The following is a 21096-nucleotide window of genomic DNA, read 5'->3' on the forward strand; positions in this document are numbered from 1 at the left end:
TAAGTCTAGAGAGTGTTTCGTAGAAATATTAGTTCGTTAGAGGTTCTTCACGAGTGCTGCGTGATAACCTATCATGGTTTTATCCTGGGACTCCTATTCGTACAGATCCGTCGCACTAACGGAGCGAATATTAAGAGTTAAGGAAAGAGATTCGTCTCGACTCCATGGTTTCATTTCCGTTACGGTTTTGAATCGTCTGTATATTTTCCTTAACGTCGTTTATATTATATCATTTCTTTTGATCCGGTTTTCCGGCTTCTACAAGAATATACCAAGGGCTTAAGGAAATCTTACCCAAAAGACTAAAGGCTCAATAGTTTACTACTACCCCCCGCTTATGAAGAGTCTACACAATAATACGGTCCATGACATTATAAGAGTGTGAATACTTAATACCCACAGCTTATGAAGAGTCCATGCACATTGTTGCTACCCACGGCTTATGAAATCGTTAGACAAAAATTATGGAATTGACAATGAATTCATTATTTTACTACTCACAGCTATAATAGAGTATGGTTCAGTTATTGGATGGAAAATGACGTACAACTTAAAAAGGTCTTTGGAAAACATATTCCTTGCTGTTGGAAGGAAACAAACTACCCACAGCTTTGAACGGTGTTAGACAAAGAATATGGTTTAGTTTTCCAGTTATCATGTTAAAGAAGTCTTGAGACAGAGACTATAAATGAACCCAATACAAATTATTTACATTACCACAAGGCTTAAATTCTTTAGAAAAAAACGACCAACGACTGAAAAGAGTTTAAGACAGACTAACAAAACATGGTTCTTACTTAGCGCAAGCCCTGGCAAAGTATTTAAACAAAGACTACGCGTGGGTTGTTAAGGACAAGAAAAATGACCAACGGTTTAGATAAGTCTTTAAGACAAAGACTGTAACCTAATCGATTTTTAGTTTGTTGAAAGGTAAAAACCGACCAACAACACCAAGTTTTAGACACTATGAACCAAAAATTGAGTCGGTTTTTGGCGTGTTGGATTGTAAAAATGACCAATGGCAAACCAAGTCTTAAGACATAAACTACGAACCAGAAAATTGAATCGGTTCTTGACTTGTTGGATGATAAAAAACGACCAACAGCTTAAGCTAGATCTTAAGTCAGAGACTATGAACCTAAAATTGACTCCTCACTTCACTACTTACGGGTTAGTAAAAATTGTTGTAAAAGTTGTTATGGAAAAACGATCAATCTCATAAAAGAAGTCTTAAGAAGACTATGAATCTATAGTATTTCCTTATTTTGTTTTGCTAAGAATATTTTCCTTACTTTGTTATTAGTTGATACAACCTATGAAAATCACAAGAATGTGACACATACACGAACTCACGAAGTAAAGGCTAGTTTCGTTTGTGTAGGTGTACTTCACAAACTGTTCAATATAACTCACTAGGGCCAATGATTTTCAGGTATATATTATTTTCTTAACTTTCTCTCTTATAAATTGGTAGTATTACATTATTATAATTTACAAACTAAGCTAAGTGATGTATAATTTACATTATTATAATTTGTTACAGTTTTGGGAACTTAAAAATGTAGTATAACCTTTATTTGAGGTCTGTGTTCAAAAAAAAAAAAAAACCTTTATTTGAGGTCATCCCAAGAGTGCCTACGTTGATTAACAAAGAAACCGTTCACACAAATGCAATGTAATAAAATTTCACATTTGGTTCTTGTCCTATATAATATCCAATCACTGACTACTATTAATTACATACCGAATATAAAAAAAACACTCAATAACTTATTACAATTCTCTAATAAAAAATGTGGATGATCAACAAGTTTTTCTTCCTTCTTCCAGTTGCATGCATGGCCGTGTTGGGTACAGCTCAAACGTTGCCTTCGCAGCCTATACCTGGACAGGACCCAATAGATTGTATGTCATCCCTGTATGCTATTCCGAACTGTCTCCAAGAAATTGCCCAACCGTTTGTGAACGGAGAATTCGGGACTATCGGTCACTCTTGTTGTCATGCCTTTTTGGGTCTCAGTGCAGATTGTATTACTGAGAGGTTTGCCTTATTTCCCGAATTTCCTCCGACTCTAAGGGATCATTGTTCCAGCCAATGATGATAATACCAATTAATGCCATTTTCCTTTCGAGTCTTTGTTTCAAGGGGGTTTATTATTATCCTACATGTTCTAGGTCATAAAAATGTGCTATCAAACAATGTTATGTTTCTGCTTTAATAACAAGTTTTAACTTCAATATTTCATGCTGATGTAAACATCTTGCGGATAACTAAATAATAATAAGGATAATTTCATATCTATGTACTTTGGTTCAAAACCTCGTGATAATAAGAGCAAGTTTGGTGCCTCACAAAGCATATGTGTTCTCCTTTGGCTTTGATTGGTCACGTTAATACCACGCTTTGTGTTACTATCTTGTACACGAAATATCTTTCGTGTGTGCAAGAGTAAATAATAGACTTATAAGTATATTATCTTGGTCTTTTGCATTGAGTTGGTCTGATTCAAAAGGTGGGGGTACAACATTTACAGATGAAGGTGAAAAGGCCTCTCTATACCCTAAAGAAGGCTCTCGAAAATGTTCCTCCTCCTAGAGACTTCAAAATACTAATGGTCATCTGAACGTAGCTCCCTTTTTTTGGGTCAAAATGTGAATTCATTTCATAGAAATGGCACTGAGATACAATAAACTTGAATTCTTAAATAGCCCTTTAATTTGCTTAGCATAGCTCCCTTTTGATTTTCTTTTTCTGTTGGTAGGTTCTAGACTTCTAGTCGGTTAATCTCTTATTAAACAAACGATCAGGGGAAAGGAATCAGATCTCGTTTTGGAAAAGATGTCTCAGGATGAGTTTTATGTAGAACCATTGTGTACAGAAAAGCTTCATTGTCTCCCTTTCTTTTTTTAAATGCCGCTCAAGCCAACAGAGACTAGTGTCCTTTATGTCCAGCTATTTTTTTGCCTTTCATACTTATACATTGCAGAAATGTATATTGTTCTGACGTTTTGATCAATTTTCCAACAGTGCATCCTGGACAAATCATTGACTACGATAAATTGGTTCATAATTTAGAACTGAGTCCATAAACCGAGTTCAAATAACTAAGTAGACTTAATAACATCAAAGATCACTCGTTTGGAGAGAGACCAACGAATATCAACCTTGAAGTTTTATTACTGACTCTTGGAAGTTAGAAGAGAGATACATATACGTCTATTTACTTAAACAATAAAAACACACATGGAGTAGATCATTAGTGTCAGTTTTTTTTCCACATTCTATGTTTTTGATCGACTAACACTACTCAGAATTTTACCTTGATTCATAATGCATCAAACAAGTTCAAGAACTAGTGTATCAGTAAAAAAAAGTTCAAGAACTAGCGTAGATCGATCAAACAGTTTAAGCAAAATTAATATTATTGCAGATCAATTGCTGTTATTCTAGAACAAATAGTACAATACCATCGTTTCATAATATATGATATTTTAGAAGGTTTTTGGTGAAAATATAAGATATTGAGATGTTTTAAGATTTATTTGTTAACTTTACTAGAAACTGTTTTACCAATTAAAATTTTTCAATTTTTTATGATTAGTTGAATTACTTTTAATTTATATTTTTAGTAAGGTATTGTAGAGAGTGTTTCAAAAAAAAAAGGTAAGGTATTGTAGAGAAAAGTAATTTCCTAATGTTCGTGTGTTTAAGCATAACATTCTACATTACGAAACTTAGGGAGTATTAATTTCTATCACACTAATAAACCATACAGAATAATATTTGGATAGTAATCGCAAGAACATAAAACCCCGTTATAGCCTAACGAATCGTACGTAGAAGAATAAGAGACCGAATAGTAAACTATCAGGAGGAACCACCAATAATACGAAACAAACTGTATTAACCTTTATTTGGGGTCATTCCAAGAGTGCCTACGTTAATTGACAAAGAAACCGTTCACACAAATGCAATGTAATAAAATTTCACATTTGATTCTTGTCCTATATAATATCCAATCACTGACTACTATTAAATCCATACCAAAGTTTTTTTTTTAAATAACTTATTACGATTCTCTAATAAAAAATGTGGATGATCAGCAAGTTTTTCTTCCTTCTTCCAGTTGCATGCATGGCCGTGTTGGGTACAGCTCAAACGTTGCCTTCGCAGCCTATACCTGGACACGACCCAACAGATTGTATGTCATCCCTGTATGCTATTCCGAACTGTCTCCAAGAAATTGTCCATTCGTTTGTAAACGGAGAATTCGGGACTATTGGTCACTCTTGTTGTCATGCCTTTTGGGTCTCAGTGCAGATTGTATTACTGAGAGGTTTGCCTTCGCTCCCGACTTCCCTCCGACTCTGAGGGATCATTGTTCCGGACAATGATGATAATAACAATTAATGCCATTATCCTTTCGAGTCTTTGTTTCGAAATGTGCTATCAAACAATGTTATGTTTCTGCTTATTAACAACTTTTAACTTCCAAATAAACACTATCTTACCAGCTTTAGCCATATTTCATGTTGATGTAAACATCTTGCGGATAACTAGATAATAATAAGGATATATTACATTACATGTTATGGTTTCCGACTTGAAAGTATTATGGTCTTGGTCCAAAAACTCGTGATAATATGAATAAGTTTGGTTCCTCACAAAGCATATATAAGTGTTCTCCTTCGACTTTGATTGGTCACGTTAATACCATACTATTTGTTACTATCTTGTACACGAAATATCTTTCGGTATGCAAGGGTAAGTAACATACTTTAAATTTTATGATGGGAGTTACCTGGATACAAACTGAGATATTAAGACATCATACACTACTCAGAATCTGAGTTACCTGGATTCATATTAATGCATTAAACAAGTTCAAGAACTAATGTATCAGTTAAAAAAAGCAAGTTCAAGAACTAGTGTAGATCAAACAGCTAGTTTAAGCAAAAACTAGATTCTGACCCGCGCTTTCAAAGCGCGGATTTATTTTTGTTTTTTTTTTCAATTGACAAATATTTAGTAAATGTCACATTTTCATATATTTGTGTTTTATTTTATAAAAGACTTAAAAATTTATCTTTATTTATCGTATTTCATTTTAAATGACTATTTATGTTAAAAAAATTAAACTTTATTTTTTTAATGAATTAAGTTGGTATAACTCTGATAAATTAATTTTATTATGGGGTTAATATTTTAATTAAAAATTATATACTTTTAATAAAGATTTATACTTTTCAATAAAAAAATTCAATTATTTTTATGAATGCTTAAATTATATTAAGAAAAGAAAAAAATAATAATTAAGAATAGTTGAAAAAAAATTATTTGAAATTGGACTCAATGGCCCAAAGGAAAAAAAAGTGAGAATTGAATCTGATTTTTTAATAGGCCCAAATGGTCCAAGAGAGATTTGATTTGGGCTGGATCCAAAAATAATGACCCAATATAGATTTATTATTAATATTACTTAATTACCCTTAATGAAACATGCAATGTTAGTGAAAGAAACATGCCCCTAAGGTAATTATGACAATAGGATCCTGCTTTAATAGTATAGATGAATATTATTGCAGATCAATTGCAGTTGTAGAACAAATAGTACAAAACCACCATTTCATAATATATGATATTTTAGAATGCTTTTGGTGTTTCAAAATATATTGTATTAAGATGTTTTGAGATTTCTATGTTAACTTTATTGAAAAACTGTTTTACCAGTTATATTTTTCATTCTTTTTTATGAAACGTTGAATTAATTTTAATTGTATTTTTAATAAGGTTTTTTAGAGAAAATTAATTTTTTAATCTTTGTGTTTAAGTATTGCATTCTATATTATGAAATATGGGGAGTATTAAATTCTATCACACTAATAAACCATACAGAATAATATTTGGATAGTAATTGCAAAAACAAGATGAAGATTGAGTTGAAGACATAGCTTCTATGAGTTTTTTGAAAAACAAACTTAGATACAAGGCAACAACAAATGTAAGAATATAAAAACTCTATTGATTTTATTTTAAATGACATCTTCTCTTAGGCATGGACTTTCGGGTCCTCTAGTCGGGTTCGGATAGGGTCTAGTCGGGTCTAGGTTCTTCAGATCTTATATATTAGGATTTAATAGGGTAATTAAAACTTATCAATTCATGATCAGTTCGGATCATGTCGGATCCAGACCATTTGGGTTCCAGTTGTCTAGGAACTGCTAATACGTACCCACAATTTTTTGGTTCCTAAAAATTTTGGTTTCGGATATTTAAGACCCGATTACCCGAAAAGAATCCAGAACCTCAAAATACCTGAAATCCGGAAAATACCTAAATTTTATCCAAAATCTAACCCGTAGACCAGAAAAATACCAAAATTTTATATGATTATCCGAGTTATTTTTTCAAAGATCTAAAATTTTACCCGAAACCCAAAATTATATTCGAAAATCCAAATCCAAAACTTAAAAAAGTATATCTATAATACCAAAAATATACTTAAACGCCCATATATACTAGAAATTTTGGATATTTCAGGTCTCATGTTGGGTTCGGGTCGAATCCAAAACCTGTGAATTCTATACAACAAAATCCAATAGGGTAAAATAGCATTACCCGTACCCAACCCGAATCGGGTTTTTTTTGTCGGTTCCAGTTCGGATTTGTGGGTCCGGATAAAATGTCCATGTCTATTCTCCGCTTTTTTTTTGACATATCTATTATCCGCTTATGTTCAAATTTTTATCAATACACTCATTTATGCTGATACCGAGATGGTTAAGGAAGTTATCACTACTATATAAAAGGGGCTAAATTTGAGCTTCCTAAAGCATGCCACATAGGCACAAATATTCAGCACCAATCAATATGCCATGTCATCCCGGATTGGGCTAAAATTAAAAAAAAGTTTGTCACATTTGCGGCCCATTTGATCCATTAAACCCATACCAGTCTTGAGCCTCTCTTGATTTGGTATTGGTCGAAGCCCATTAAACCCAGCACCCTCTATTGCACTTCACCTCCGGCGACTGCTGATATTGTTCCGCCGCAGCTTGAGCTTAATCTTGGCGGCAGGGGAGACGCGTGTTACCAGATCCCGATGGCGTGTCCTATATATTATTTAGACCTTATGGGAATCGGAGACGGAAGTCGTGCTGTTCCGCTTCCGATGTCGTTGGCGTGTAGTTCGCCGGTGATGCATGTTGCGGCGAAGATGGCATGTGGGGGCTAAAGCGATTCTGATTCGTCTTCGGTCGTTGATGGTGGGATAGAGAAGACTGCTCAGCTGTTGGAGCTAGACCTAAACTTCCCTCCTCCGTCGGAACAGGCCTGAACTGTTTCATGTTGGCTGTGTGGTTTCATCTCGAACGCTCATGCGTTTTTTTTTGTTTTGGAGCTGAGAGAATTCGTTTACTTTTCACAGTTTTTCTTCTCTCACACTCTAAAATAAAGATCGGTTTTTAAATGGAGATAGACAAAAATATAATGATAGCTGACATGGATCGTTATGTACATATTATTACATAACCGGAGATCTGAACTTTTGTTGTGTGTGTTTTTTTGCGACTTGGTTTCAACCATGTTGTTCCTATATGTAGGTTCTTTTTTGTATTGTTCTTCCAAATTTCAATTAATAATTTGGCAATTTTAGAATTAAGATGTTCATGTTAATATTCAAGATTTAATTATCACTACTTTAAAGTATTATTATTATATAAATAAAAAATATTCAATTCCAAAAAGGAATAATGACTAAAATTATTCCATTTATGAAGTATGATTGGAGTTTACTCCAAAATGATGTTTGGAATAGAAAATGAAGTAGAGTTGCAGATTCTCTAACAATTAGGACAAAAAAAAATCATCAACAACTACTTTATTAGGTAGAATTCTTCTGTTGTGGGTAAAAAAAAGATCTCTAACTATTTCTCAAGCTCAAATTTATAGATCTTTAGGATAAAGTTACTAAAGAGTGTCATATATTTGTGCTAATTTTTTTAAAAAAGTTATATAACCATATAATCCGCGCGTAGCGCGGACACGAACCTAGTTATTCGAATAACAAATAAATTTAAGTAAGATAAGTAAAATGTCAGGAAAATTGATAATAATTAGAAGAGAAAATCAAATTTGTAACAGTTTTGTGAACTTAAAAAAGAATCGTACGAAGAAGAATAAGAGAATTAATAGTAAACTATCAGGAGGAACCACAATAATACGAAACAAACTGTGTTAACCTTTATTTAGGGTCATCCCAAGAGTGCCTACGTTAATTGACAAAGAAACCGTTCACAAAATGAAATGTAGTGAAATTTCACATTGCTTAAAACATCAATAACTTATTACAATTCTCTTATCAAAAATGCGGATGATCAACAAGTTTTTATTCCTTCTGCCAGTTGCATTCATGGCCGTGCTCGGTACAGCTCAAACGTTGCCTTCGCAGCCTATACCTGGACAGGACCCAGCAGAGTGTATGTCATCCATGTTTGTTATTCCCAACTGTATCCCAGAAATTATCCAATCGTTAGTAAACGGAGAAATCGGGACTGTTAGTCATTCTTGTTGTCATGCCTTCTTAGGTCTCAGTGCAGATTGTATTACTGAGAGGTTTGACTTCACTCCAGAAGACTTCCCTCTGGCTCTAAGAGATTATTGTTCCCGACAATGATGATAAATAACAATGAATGCCATAATCCTTTCGAGTCTTTGTTTCAATGGTGTTATTATTATCCTAAGTACAATGTTATGTTTCTACCTAAATAATAACAACTTTTAACTTACATATTCCATATTTCATGTTAATGTAAACATCTTACGGATAACTAAATCATAATAAGGATAAGTCGACACTATAATACTCTTTCTTTTTTAAATATTGTACTAGAGCTTGACCCGCGCATCCGCGCGGATATTCATTTTTGGTTTACAAAAAAAAAATTATCTTATATAAATGGTAATATATGTTTTTAAAATTTATATTTATATATATATATATTAAATAATTATTTAATATATTTCTAAACACAATCATTTTAGAATTTATAATGAATAATTTTATTTTATTTTTTGAACCGTCAACTGTACAATCCTATTTTTAAAATATAATTCGTGTGTTCGTGCAAATGTATTTTTTATGGATCAAAATTTTAATATTAAATAAAATGGTTATCTATTTTTATATTTGATTTATACGATTAAATAATTCAATATATTATTTAAAATTTTGTGGTTTATATTATGTATTTTTATAACACTTTTATGTTTTTTAGATGTAGTTAATATACCAAAATAAAAATAACCACCCCATAATAATAAAATCTTGTTACATTTTTGACATTGATTAAGTATGATTTATTGTTTACCCAGATTATAGGAAACATTTTTTAAATAAATAAACATAATTTGTTATACTTTATTTTAGGAAAATGCATTAATTAAACTATAAAAGACAAGAATACTAAAAAGTAGGTAAATTTATTACTTCAGTGGCATTCAAATGTAAATAACTTTGAAAATTAAGGGACAATTTATATTGGTACTTCTCTTTTAATAATAGAGATGTTTTAGAAATTTTACACATACTAATAAAACCTATTAAATTTTAATTACAACAAATACATAATTTTGTGATTATCTATTTCCTACAATTCTAAACCAATAAGAATTTAAAATATACAATTAATATTTTTGAAGTTTATAATTAATTATTATTAATTGATAAAAATACATTGAAAATAAATAAAAACATAGTTTTTGATTTTTTTAAACATGTATTTTTATAAAACGGAAGAAATACATATTATATTATGGTTTCGACTTGGTAAGGGTTGTAACTTTATATTTTTTGCTGTAAAATTTAATCTGTAGATTTATCTGCTGTAACTTTCATTGTTGTAGCTTTCTAAAGACCTAATTTTTTTGCTCTGAAAATAAAGCTCTCTATAGCCATATTTTGATTTTGCAGAGAATTTTTTGATGTGAGTTTTTTAAGGAAAAAAAACTCGATTGGTTGTCATATATATAGCTCTAGACTAAATTTTGGCTGTACAGAGCATCTACAGCCACAACCAGTCATCACCCTTATGTGTTCTCCTTTAGCTTTGATTGGTCACGTTAATACCATACTATGTGTTACTATCTTATACATGAAATATCTTTCAGTATGCAAGAGTAAGTAACGGACTTATTCAAAAGGTTGAGGGCACCACATGTACAGATGAAAAGAAGAAAAGAAAAATTACTGCATTTTCCTTGATTGTAAGAAAGACAAACAGGGGATATTCAAAAGTTCATGACGAAAGGGAGATGGATCACGTTCTTGAAATTTAAAGAGTGGAGCTCATTGGTAAAATCTTGAACGAGACATACTTCAAAACTAGAAGTACGAACCAGACACCGATCGAGTTCAAATAATTAAACAGACTTAGAAACATCAAAGATCACTCGTTTATTGAGAGACCAACTAATATCAACCTTGAAGTGGGATTACTGACTCTTGGAAGTTGGAAGAAAGATACATACGTCTGTTTAGTTCACCAACCTGAACAATAAAAACACACATGGGAGGAGATCATCAGTTTTAATCTTTTTTCTCTACATTCTATATTTTTGATCGATGAACACTACTAAGAATGTGAGTTACCTGGATTCATTATAATGAATCAAACAAGTTCAAGAACAATAGCAGAAGCACCTCCTCCACCGTTACACACTCCTCCCACACCATACTTGCCGTTTCTATTCTTTAGTATCCCAAGCAATGTGATTAGAATACGAGCTCCACTACAGCCTAGAGGATGTCCTAAAGAGACAGCTCCTCCATTTACATTCACCTTCTCCTGTTATAAAGCCAAAAAGGAACAAAACCCATGTTATGAAACCACTTGAGTAAGTAGCTTGACAAGATGATGACTTAAGATATTCTATGATGCAAGATACTGACCGGTGTAATCCCAAGTAGCTTCTGATTTGCGAGTGCTACAACCTGTGAATAAAGTCAGTTCAGCCAAAAGTTAGGAATCACAAATATTTGTCTATTCCTTAGGGGAAGAAAACGGATTTTCTTACTGCAAATGCTTCATTGATCTCATAGTAATCGACTTGAGAAGATTCCAAACCAGCATGTGCAATAGCTTTTGGTATTGCCAGAGCAGGAGCAGTAGTGAAAAACTCTGGTTCCTGTTTAAGTCTCACTTAGTGAATGGAATAAGACATTTAAAAATGTTGTACTTAAGAAGGAAAGGCACTATTATGAGTAATGTACCTGAGCCGCATCACCATAACCTTTAACTTTTGCGATTACTTGAAGTCCTAACTGAAGCGCCTTCTCTCCACTAACTAGGACAAGGGCAGCTGCACCATCACTGTCAAAGGGATACAAAAATCTACTTAAGAAAAAGAGAAGTTGCAAGACTAACAAAGATCCATGTAAAGGTTACATGGGTTCTCGAAAAAGACCTTATGCTAGACGCATTTCCAGCTGTAACAGTGCCTCCATTCTCCTTGAAACTCGGACGGAGTTTCCTCAATTTTGCAGCATCAAACTGAGATATTAAGACATTATACATTTAGCAAACCATACTTATTTAGTTCTCAATTCTTGGATTTTTCTAATCATCATTTTCTTTTTGTGACTTGTAATGCCCTCATACAATAAAAGATACAAATATGACTGGCACACATGGGATAAAATTCTAAATAATTGTTTACCGACATATAAAAATATGCAACACGTGAGTAACAAGAATAACAAAATCAGGTTCACTAAAGAACATATATCAAGGCACCAATGCATAATCTATAACCAGAAGGGGACATAAATCACCTTCCCAAGACCTTCGTCCTTGTCAACAATGGTTGATGGCCTACCCCTTCCTCCAGAAACTTCAACCTGTATGAAAAAGTTCCCCATATTGTGTCCACCATGAAATGCCATCAACAAAAAACTTGAAAAATAAACTAACCGGGACGATTTCCCATGTGAAGGCACCAGCTTCCTGGGCAGCAATACCACGTTCAAAACTCTGTACAGCATAGTCATCCTACATATCAATAGGGTACACAAATCAAGTAGTTAATGTTTTGAGTTTCCATAAACAGTGCAATAACCATTTTTAAAAATTTCAAAGTTTCATCGATACGAATAAAGTATCAAAGTTAATTATCAAGAACAATATTTGTTAAAAATATCAAGAACAATAAAGATAGAGGAGTATCTATCAAAGCAAAATTAAAGTTAAAGGGAGACAAATATGCAACATGATTTGTAACATGGTTAAGATTGTTTGTCCAAGAAAATTAAGGAACAACATACTTGCTGCTCCCTGGTTATCTCAAATTTCTCAGCACATAACTCAGCACAACTTCCCATCCCACAGTCGTTATAGACATCCCATAGTCCATCCTTTAGCATTCCATCTACGAGTGAATCATGACCAAATCGAGATCCTTTCCTGCATTATTATCAAAAAAATAAGAATCTACGTAATGAAAAAGACCAAAAGATTGCATAACCACATTATTTTCACCTTGCTTCTGCCAGATATTTTGGTGTATTAGACATGCTCTCCATGCCACCTGCCACGACTACATCACTGATACCCAACTGTATACTCTGAGCAGCAATCATCACCGCTGAAACCACACATAAACTATTGTCTCTCACCTCATCTTAAAACCGTTAAAAACAGAGCCTAGAGTTCTCACCTTTCATGCCTGAAGCACAAACCTTGTTGACTGTAGTACAAATAACAGAGTTAGAGATTCCTGCACCTAAAGCAGCCTGACGAGCAGGAGCTTGACCTAAATTAGCACTAAGAACATTCCCAAATACAACTTCTTGGACCAGAGACGGGTCAACATTCGCTCTCTTCAGAGCAGCTAGAGAAGTTAAAAGCAAATGCCATATCAGTTACAAAAGCCTACACAGTAAAAAAAGGATTCTGTTTTTAAGGAATCAAACCTGCAATAGCTACGGATCCAAGCTTTGTAGCAGGTAAGGACGAGAGAGATCCGAGAAAGCCACCCATTGGAGTGCGTGCAACACCCACGATGCAAACATCTGCATCAAATATTTGTTTATCAAAACATTCTTCCCAGGAAGAGAAGAGCGATTAAGTTATTATACCTCTTGGATTGACGGAATCTGCTGAATGAGCCATCAGAAAACTACAAAGATAGGTTGAAGCTTTTTTAACGTGAGTGAAAGTCAAACAAGAGACCTGTAAAAACTTGATATGATATTGTAACCTTTTCATACACATGCGCTAAACTAATTTTGTCCTTTATCACAATGGACTTAGGAATATATATCTAACAAATATATTCCCTAATACTCTAGATAAAAAAAATCCTAATATAGATTGGATTCCCTAATAAGACCCTATCTAAATGATCGCTTACCTGATACGTCAAAACAGAGAGCGAAGCGCGGGAAGGACAAGCTGAAAGAAAGTGACTTGTGCTGTTGAGGATGACCACAATCAATTCTACAAGATAACACTAACAGAGAGAGAGACTGTGTTGTTGTAGGTGAATCAGCGATATTAACTACGATGACGAGCAACACGACGGCTATGTGATCTCACTTTTTTTTTTTAAACTAAATTAAACTATTGTATATTTATTCGATCAACCCCTTATTGTACATAGTTCTTATCAAATAGCGATATATTTAAAATACTTACTGAACTAACACGAAACTTTAGTTACTTGGTCAAAAGCTAGCTGAAGAGGAAGCTGCCAAGAAGGCTAAGGGTCAGGCTAGAAAGGCAAACCATTTGGTTTCGCATGAGAAGATTATTATAGGTGTTGCCACTAAAGGACGTATGGTTGCTTCAATGCTGAATAGTTCAGTGAACTCTATCTTTCATATTGTTGGGGAAAACATTGAAATCAGACACTAATGTAACAGCAAGATTAAAAGAAAAAAACAGTTTTGATTTTTGTGGTTGGCTCTGGAAAAACAAAAACACAGATGTAAATATAGAACATGGCCTCTCTGGTACTCTACTCTCCTACATGACTGATAAATAGTGCACACAGATTAGAAAAGCATATGCAGATTTACATATAAGTAACAACAAGTATACATTCCTAGTCTTGCTTTGGCTACAATAGAATAAAATTTTAAAGATCATATGCTTAAGAAGCAATGACAGAAGCATAAGCCCTCTAAGCAAGAATGAAGATTCTGTGGCCTAAAACTGGTGATCCTGACTCTGCCCACTACTTTCATCTCTTTGTCTGATATCTCCATTTTGTGGCATCCTCAGTAGCTTCTTGCTGGGCTCATCGGGTCGTAATCATAAGCTTCACCTGACTTGACAAACCGTCCCTTCACACGCCTCCTCACATCAGCCCTTTCTTTCCTAGAGACATACCTCACTCTCTTGTCAAACCTATTCATACAAAACATGTAAACCGTAAGGAATGATTATCCTTCACTCCCATTACAAAGTGGTTTTAAAACTTACTTGCGAGCCTTCTTCTTTTCCTTATAACGCAAAACAGCATTGTTACGTGTTGTTGCATGTGAGGAAGCATTAGTCTCCTCCTGTGATGTTATCTCTCTTGAAAGCTTCTGCATAGATGACGCCCCACAATCCTGAAAATCTCCAGCATTACTATCTCCCATGACGACAGAGAAAGATATATTCGAATGAGCTGGCTGTGATGAGAAGCAAATGATTGGCTCGGTTCTGCAAGTCATGAAAGAATCCTCAGATGCAGCATTGCTTCCTGCTGGCTGCTGCATTGCCTTTGAGCCCTCATGTTTCTCGAAAAGACTTCCTATTCCACCATGTTCAAAAAGATCTTTTGAAGAGTTGTAAGCTGTGCCAAAGAGCTCGTCATACTTCTCAAAAGCCAAATCCACTTCATCCATCATGAGATTGCCACAAAAATCATCTTCTGATACTCCAATATCCTACAACCAAAAAGAACAACAAGAAACATTTAGATAACAGTTTGCTTTTGCTAATTCTTGAAGTGTCTTTGTGCACCAGTAAAAACTCAGCACTCAGAAAAATCGAAGGCCCGCAGTACGATATGCCTTTTAGAATTAGAAAAATTACTTTTTTTCTAGGATGAGAATGAATTTCTAAAGAATTAGAAAAATCGGGTTTTAAGGCTATTATAATTTGTTCATTCACATAATCAAATATACAAACCATAAACTGATATTTGCCTCAATTCGTTTTTGCTCTTTAAGTTTTTTTTTCTTTCTCCAAGTTTAGTCGAGGTTCGTTCATAACAGCTTTCAAGATTCAAATACTATGAAGAAACTCATGGGCATTACCTTAGCCAATGCAGAACTGGTTCCAGGCTGATCTAAATTAACATTTTGTACGCCTGGTTTATCCTCTCCTGTGCCTTCATCAATAGTCATCAAACCCATCTCTTGCTCACAAGCAGATTGTCCAGCAGAAGAGAAATTCAAATCCAAACAGAAAGACCATATGGAGGCAAGTTCCTCACTAGAAGGGCAACCAGAATAGCAGTTGATGCTTTGTCTTTTATGTTGTGAAGTAGCATCATTGTTGTGGCCTGACCAGTCACAGTTCTGACAGAGAGAAACCCTCTCATCGCTACACCGAACAGAAGCTGGCTGAGCATTGCACCGCTCACATATCAAAGTCCGAGAATGACGTTTTGATAAAGCGTTAGCCGAGTGAACGTTACGGTCACAGGAGAGACACAAACACGCTGCATCGGAGCGGCAATACACCATTGATCTTTGCTCATTACAGAAGTCACACATGTAACCCATTTTTTCAAAACTAAACTAATCTTAGGCTCCACCTTCACGCTCTAGAAAGCAGAATCCTTTCACTGAAAAATAATTAAACCGTTTATGTTAGTCCTCTTGACTTAGATACATTATAATTATATAAAAGTAAAGATTCAAACTTGGTATACAAAAGCTAGTCCAGAAATATAAGAAAGATTCAGTCTTTTGAATATTTGTTTAATAAAGGTTGTAACTTTCTATAAACAAAAAGCAAACGAAACAAAACAGAGCAAAACAGAGTAAAACAGAGCAAAACAGAGCAAAACATAGCAAAACAGAACAAAACATAGCAAAACAGAACAGAGACTGCTTGTAATCAAAACAAAACAGAGAAACCAAAAAATCACAGAAAGATTAGCTCAAGCTTCAAATTATCAACCAGAAAGAACCATAGAGAACACCAACATAGATCCATTTCTAGATCAGCCAAAAAAGAACTCACACTCAAATAAAAACGCTAGGGTTGTAAGATAACAAGGACTCACGTAACAGAGATCGTCTGAGTATCTTTTGAAGCAGAAACAACAACGTTTTCAACACAAAGAAGCTTGAGAAGGCTTGAGAAGAGAAGTGATTTTGTGTTCTGCGTGTGAAAGAGGGTAAAGAGAGATGGATAGATAGACAATGGGTTGGGTTGTCCTCAATGGGACATGTAGGCATGTGACATAAGATAGAACTATTAAAAATTTATGGGGAAAAAGTGCAAAAAGTCTCATTTTTCGAGGACCCCACAGATATTTTAGGTGTGTTATCTCACGCGCTTTCGTGTAGGGAAAAAGAGTCATACTCGCGATGTGGAGTGTACACGCCAACCTCTTTTATGCTCCTTTTAGATACTTTTACGCTTTCATTACAACACTGTGGTCTTTGCTTTGACCTTGCACAACCAAAATATCTGTTGTGTGTGTGTTTTTTTTTTTTCACACTCACATGAACAAATATCTTTTGCCTAAAAGTGGAGATATTTATGTTAGATACGTCTACACAGAAAGATATTTTGATGTAATCTGTAACCACTGACACGCAGTGTCGGTATCTACTTTAAAATAATTGTCTGCTCTTTCCCCTTTTAACGATAAACAATGCATGTGTTATATAATGCGCACCATGCTATTGATTCAACCAATACAGTGGCATTTCACTAGAGATGAAGTGTATATCTTTACAAGTCTTTCCTACATTTGATGGTCCTAACTTCTTGTAGGACATATGTATATAAGGGTGTTTGAGTCATTATGTAATCCCTAGTATATACCTCTTGTACACAGTATAAATACTGTTTTATACACTCTAATAAACTCATTCAGTCCAATACTTCTATGCCATGACTTAGTTGCTATGTATAGGTCTGGCCCCTGATTGGCTAATTGTTACGGTAAGTTTTTTGGGAAAAAAAATCAGACATGTTAAATTTCCAACGGTCGCACAAATGATTATATTTGTTTTGATTGGCAAAGATTGAAAGATTTGTGTTCCAACTCATGGGCAGAACTAAAATTCAAAAGGTTATAAATATTTTAATTTAAAAAAATGGACAATTTGAAAGTCATGCTACATATATAATAACTCTTAAAATTTTGGAAACCAAGTATTGATGGTTCAACTTACATCATGTTAATTAATGCAGATCAGCAGCTCTATAATCTCTAAGCTGAAAAATCATAATCTTTCTTTCTACTCTAACCTAACCAAGAACATGAGGCCCATGCATTGGTTTTTCTTCCCATTGGTTAGAAAATTGTTTTGGTAGTTAGAAATCAAGGTTCACTATCTTTCAACATTGTTGTAATTCCTCTTAGCTATTCAAGACCTCTTAAATGACAAATCTTGAAAACTAGTCTGGTCTCGACCCCAAATCTATATAGGTTATCAAATAACTTAACATAAGATAAGTAAATTAAAAAAGCACTATCAAATTTGCTATGGTATAAATATTTCTCACACAACTTTCCAAGCATACAGAAACAAACAAAAGTCATTTAATGTCCCATAACCACTTGATGCCGAGTTGTATCGACTCAAAGGACTACTCCCTCCTCCGCTGTCTCCTTCCTCCGCATCGCTAAAATACTCATCTACCATCCCTCCAACCGCCACAGGCTTAAACACAAACAACCCTGAACTTGCCGTCGACTCTGAACTTCCAAACAACCAATCATGCACATCGTAGTACACCATCACATGAGTTTTGTCCACCAACACCATCTGGTTCCCCCTAAACTTCCACTGCAGATTCTTCACGTGCATGATCACGATCCCGTCCACGCTTATCCACATCTCTGGATCATCTCCACCGTGTGAGCTCTCCACCACCACTTCATGTTCTTTTCTCTGCTCGTCGAATCTTGCTCGAGTTGAAAAAGTTTTCTTCCCAAATATGCTCTCTTTCTTGAAATATATATACCCTTCGACCAACGCGGGTCTTGACTTAGTCCGCTTGTAAGCCTTGTGCTTTAAATCTCCCAATAACAAAACAACCTCTTCATCAGAAACTATTGCCACGTAATAATCTGACATCGGCTCGGGGCTACCGTTTCCTGACAACTTCGCCGCCCTTAGATCCCAGAAGACTTCCACAAAGTTTCCTTCTACGTCGAATGACTTTGATCCTCTCTTGCTCCAGAACTGCCATGGCTTCACGAGATCAATCTTGCAGCAATAGTTCATGTCATTGTCTAAACTCGAGACCATGACGGTAAGGGAATGGTTCATGAGATTCTTGGACCATAAAACAGTTATGTTTCGAAAGAAACCCGCCACGTGAGCTTGATAACCGCACGTGACTGTGCTATGAGGCGTGGGGGTTGCAGCTGATTTGAGTTGTGCCACGGTCTTTGTGGTGTCTGTTATTTTAGCTGCAAACGCCGTAGGTTGGGTTCGGATAGATGGGATTCGAAAAGATAACATCTCTATTAGAATCAACACCTAAACAATATATAACAAAGATTTTGTTCAACATGCAATTGCAAATTCTTGAGCAACTGTAATAAGAGTTTTGCCAAAATGGTGATTTTGTTAATGGTTTTTCTGTGTGATTATTCAAATTGACAACCGAATCAGTTTGTTTTGATTCAGTTGGGAATAGATAGAAACTTTTTAAGTTTGGCAAGAGGGAGAGCAAAGGAGAGAGGGAGAAGGAAGATTCTTGAGAGATTGGTTGATGGAACACCGATAAAGAAGGAGTCTATATTTGAGACATGTTAATATTGGCAAAGAAGGTAAAAATGGCTTTGTGAAGTTCAAACAAAACGTATGTAACATGTGATATATGTCACAGCTGACATTTTTTCTATCTTCATAATGTTTTACACTCAAATAAAGTTTGTATTCTTATATAATTTTTTCCATAATATTTTACATACAACTAGAATTGATGTCCTAAGCGACCAGTTCATTTGCCTTGTTCCAGACCGATAATGTATATGATATAATATATAAACACTATAAGAAAACACCCGCATAACTAGAAGCATTTACGAGAAATATTGGTTGTCGTAAGTAACGAGTAAATTACGTGGAAAAACAAATTCATCGTAAAGTACAAATAAATTTACAAGGATATTATTACCTAAAACACATGTAATTTTACGACGACTCTACGACTAGATCACTAGAGTGAAATTTCGTGATTCGTCTTAACTCAGTTGTAAAATAACGAGTATTTTACAAGGATCATCTTTATAATTATTCAACGACGAATGTCTGAGTAAAAGTGAAATGGTTGGTGAAAACGTATTTGTAGTGGACTATACCTAACATGTTTTCTCATAAAGTTGTTGTTATACCGATGTAAAAGATTTGTAAACCATTTCGTTGTAGTCAGTTGTTTTTCTACCAATGACGAAAATTTATTTTTCTAATTAATCTTTTATTTGTGCATTCCATCCCCGATCAAATTTGTACTTGCATGTCAATATATATTTCTTTGTTCTTGTTTACTGACTAAAGATCGTGAAAATGTTGAATGCGTGGACATACATAAGCAACTAGTATTTAGTCACGAGCTTTAACAGAATCACAAACTACAAGGTTTCTTCAATTTGTTTATTTTATAATTTCATTTATCTATTTGTTTTATTGTTTGATAAATCATTATATATTTATTGTTTAAAAATCAATAGTATTTTTTGTTGTAATCAAACAAAAACTCTCAAGGAAACCAGGTAAATGGTTCATCGACCAATGAAATTAATGGTACCAGAACAAAAGGACCAAATAAGTAGTTCATCTGCAAATCAATCTTCTAGACATTAGGTATATTTGTCATTTTAGAGTACTTGCGTATACACATTTTAAACTGGTTATGATAAGCTAGTTTGCACTTTTATATGAGTCACACATTGATTTATAATTTAAATAGTTTTAACACTTGTAACACTTACCAAAAAAATATAATTCTTTTAAAATTAAAATGAAAGAAATTTAAAGTAGAAATAAAGGAAATTTAAAGTAGAAAGAGAGAAAATTTAAAGTATAAAATAATATTTTTAGCAAACTTTTAAATTTACTTTGTATATATTAGTTTATAAATTTCATATTAATAATATACTAATTAGTAACTTATATTCTAGTTTTGTATTGTTATAATTAAATAGATGTTAGGTATAATATTAGAGGATAATTAGTTTAAAAAGTTTATTTTTTTACTTGATATATGTGTATTCCACTTTATGGATGGTTTTAGCATTTGATATATTATTCAAACAATTGAATTGAAGTAAAACAAATATATATATATATATATACATATTACAACATTTAAGCAAGGGAGTCAATTTTTAAAATAATATTTCTTTTATCAAAAAATTAAAACAATTACACAAAAGTGAAATTACAATGGCCTTTTTGTGTGTAAAACACTATATAATAGTTTACTAAAAATTTAATTTAAATTGGGCCGGCCTAAAAACATAATGGCCTATGTATATATATATCTTATGGCTTAATATATACTTTGAGAAAGTGAATGTGATGATTTGTCATGTTCTCTATAATTTTAGGTTTAGTCATATTTTATGTTCAATCTTATATATTAAAACATAAGTCACAACCTTGATTCATGTATGATTTTTTTTAAAAATGTACCTAATGGACATATTTCTAAAATCTCATATTACATTTAATATATAATCTTATCATTTAAATTTTGGGTTTACGAGAAATTTTTATTGGGCTATCAATAATTGAATTTAAATAATAGATGATCCATTAGATTTATAGATAGTATAAATTAAATATATATAATTTAATGTTGTAATACTATACCCCTATATGCTAAATATTTAAATATTTGTCGATG

General features: G+C 33.7%; 3 protein-coding genes across 5 annotated transcripts; all 3 read right to left on the minus strand.

Moving 5' to 3' along the window:
• Positions 1-10307: 10307 nt before the first annotated feature.
• On the minus strand, positions 10308-13575 carry LOC111212455 (acetyl-CoA acetyltransferase, cytosolic 1-like). Of its 2 annotated transcripts, XM_022714001.2 has the most exons (14): positions 13409-13575; positions 13134-13174; positions 12969-13067; positions 12713-12886; positions 12535-12640; positions 12321-12459; positions 11971-12048; positions 11832-11897; positions 11465-11550; positions 11271-11370; positions 11075-11185; positions 10950-10991; positions 10650-10845; positions 10308-10547 (listed from the first exon to the last, which is right to left on the minus strand). In XM_022714001.2, the coding sequence occupies exons 2-13, from the start codon at positions 13165-13167 to the stop codon at positions 10669-10671; spliced, it is 1212 nt and encodes a 403-aa protein (XP_022569722.1). In that variant the 5' UTR covers positions 13168-13174; positions 13409-13575; the 3' UTR covers positions 10308-10547; positions 10650-10668. The 2 variants fall into 2 exon arrangements, with proteins under 2 accessions (XP_022569722.1, XP_022569723.2); XM_022714002.2 differs by lacking the exon at positions 13409-13575 and having other exon boundaries at positions 13134-13354.
• Positions 13576-14051: 476 nt separating this feature from the next.
• Positions 14052-16465, minus strand: LOC125574952 (zinc finger protein CONSTANS-LIKE 10-like). 2 transcript variants are annotated; one of them, XM_048774565.1, is made up of 4 exons: positions 16283-16465; positions 15306-15838; positions 14482-14933; positions 14052-14406 (listed from the first exon to the last, which is right to left on the minus strand). In XM_048774565.1, exons 2-4 carry the CDS (start codon positions 15774-15776, stop codon positions 14277-14279), a joined length of 1053 nt encoding a protein of 350 aa, XP_048630522.1. In that variant the 5' UTR covers positions 15777-15838; positions 16283-16465; the 3' UTR covers positions 14052-14276. The 2 variants fall into 2 exon arrangements, with proteins under 2 accessions (XP_048630522.1, XP_048630523.1); XM_048774566.1 differs by having other exon boundaries at positions 16240-16452.
• A 727-nt stretch (positions 16466-17192) lies between these two features.
• LOC125603758 lies at positions 17193-19767 on the minus strand. The gene has a single exon (XM_048774567.1). It carries the CDS (start codon positions 18702-18704, stop codon positions 17736-17738), a length of 969 nt encoding a protein of 322 aa, XP_048630524.1. The 5' UTR covers positions 18705-19767; the 3' UTR covers positions 17193-17735.
• Positions 19768-21096: the final 1329 nt, after the last annotated feature.

Source organism: Brassica napus, unplaced genomic scaffold, assembly GCF_020379485.1.
Source record: "Brassica napus cultivar Da-Ae unplaced genomic scaffold, Da-Ae ScsIHWf_389;HRSCAF=611, whole genome shotgun sequence".
In the NCBI taxonomy this organism is placed as follows: domain Eukaryota; kingdom Viridiplantae; phylum Streptophyta; class Magnoliopsida; order Brassicales; family Brassicaceae; genus Brassica; species Brassica napus.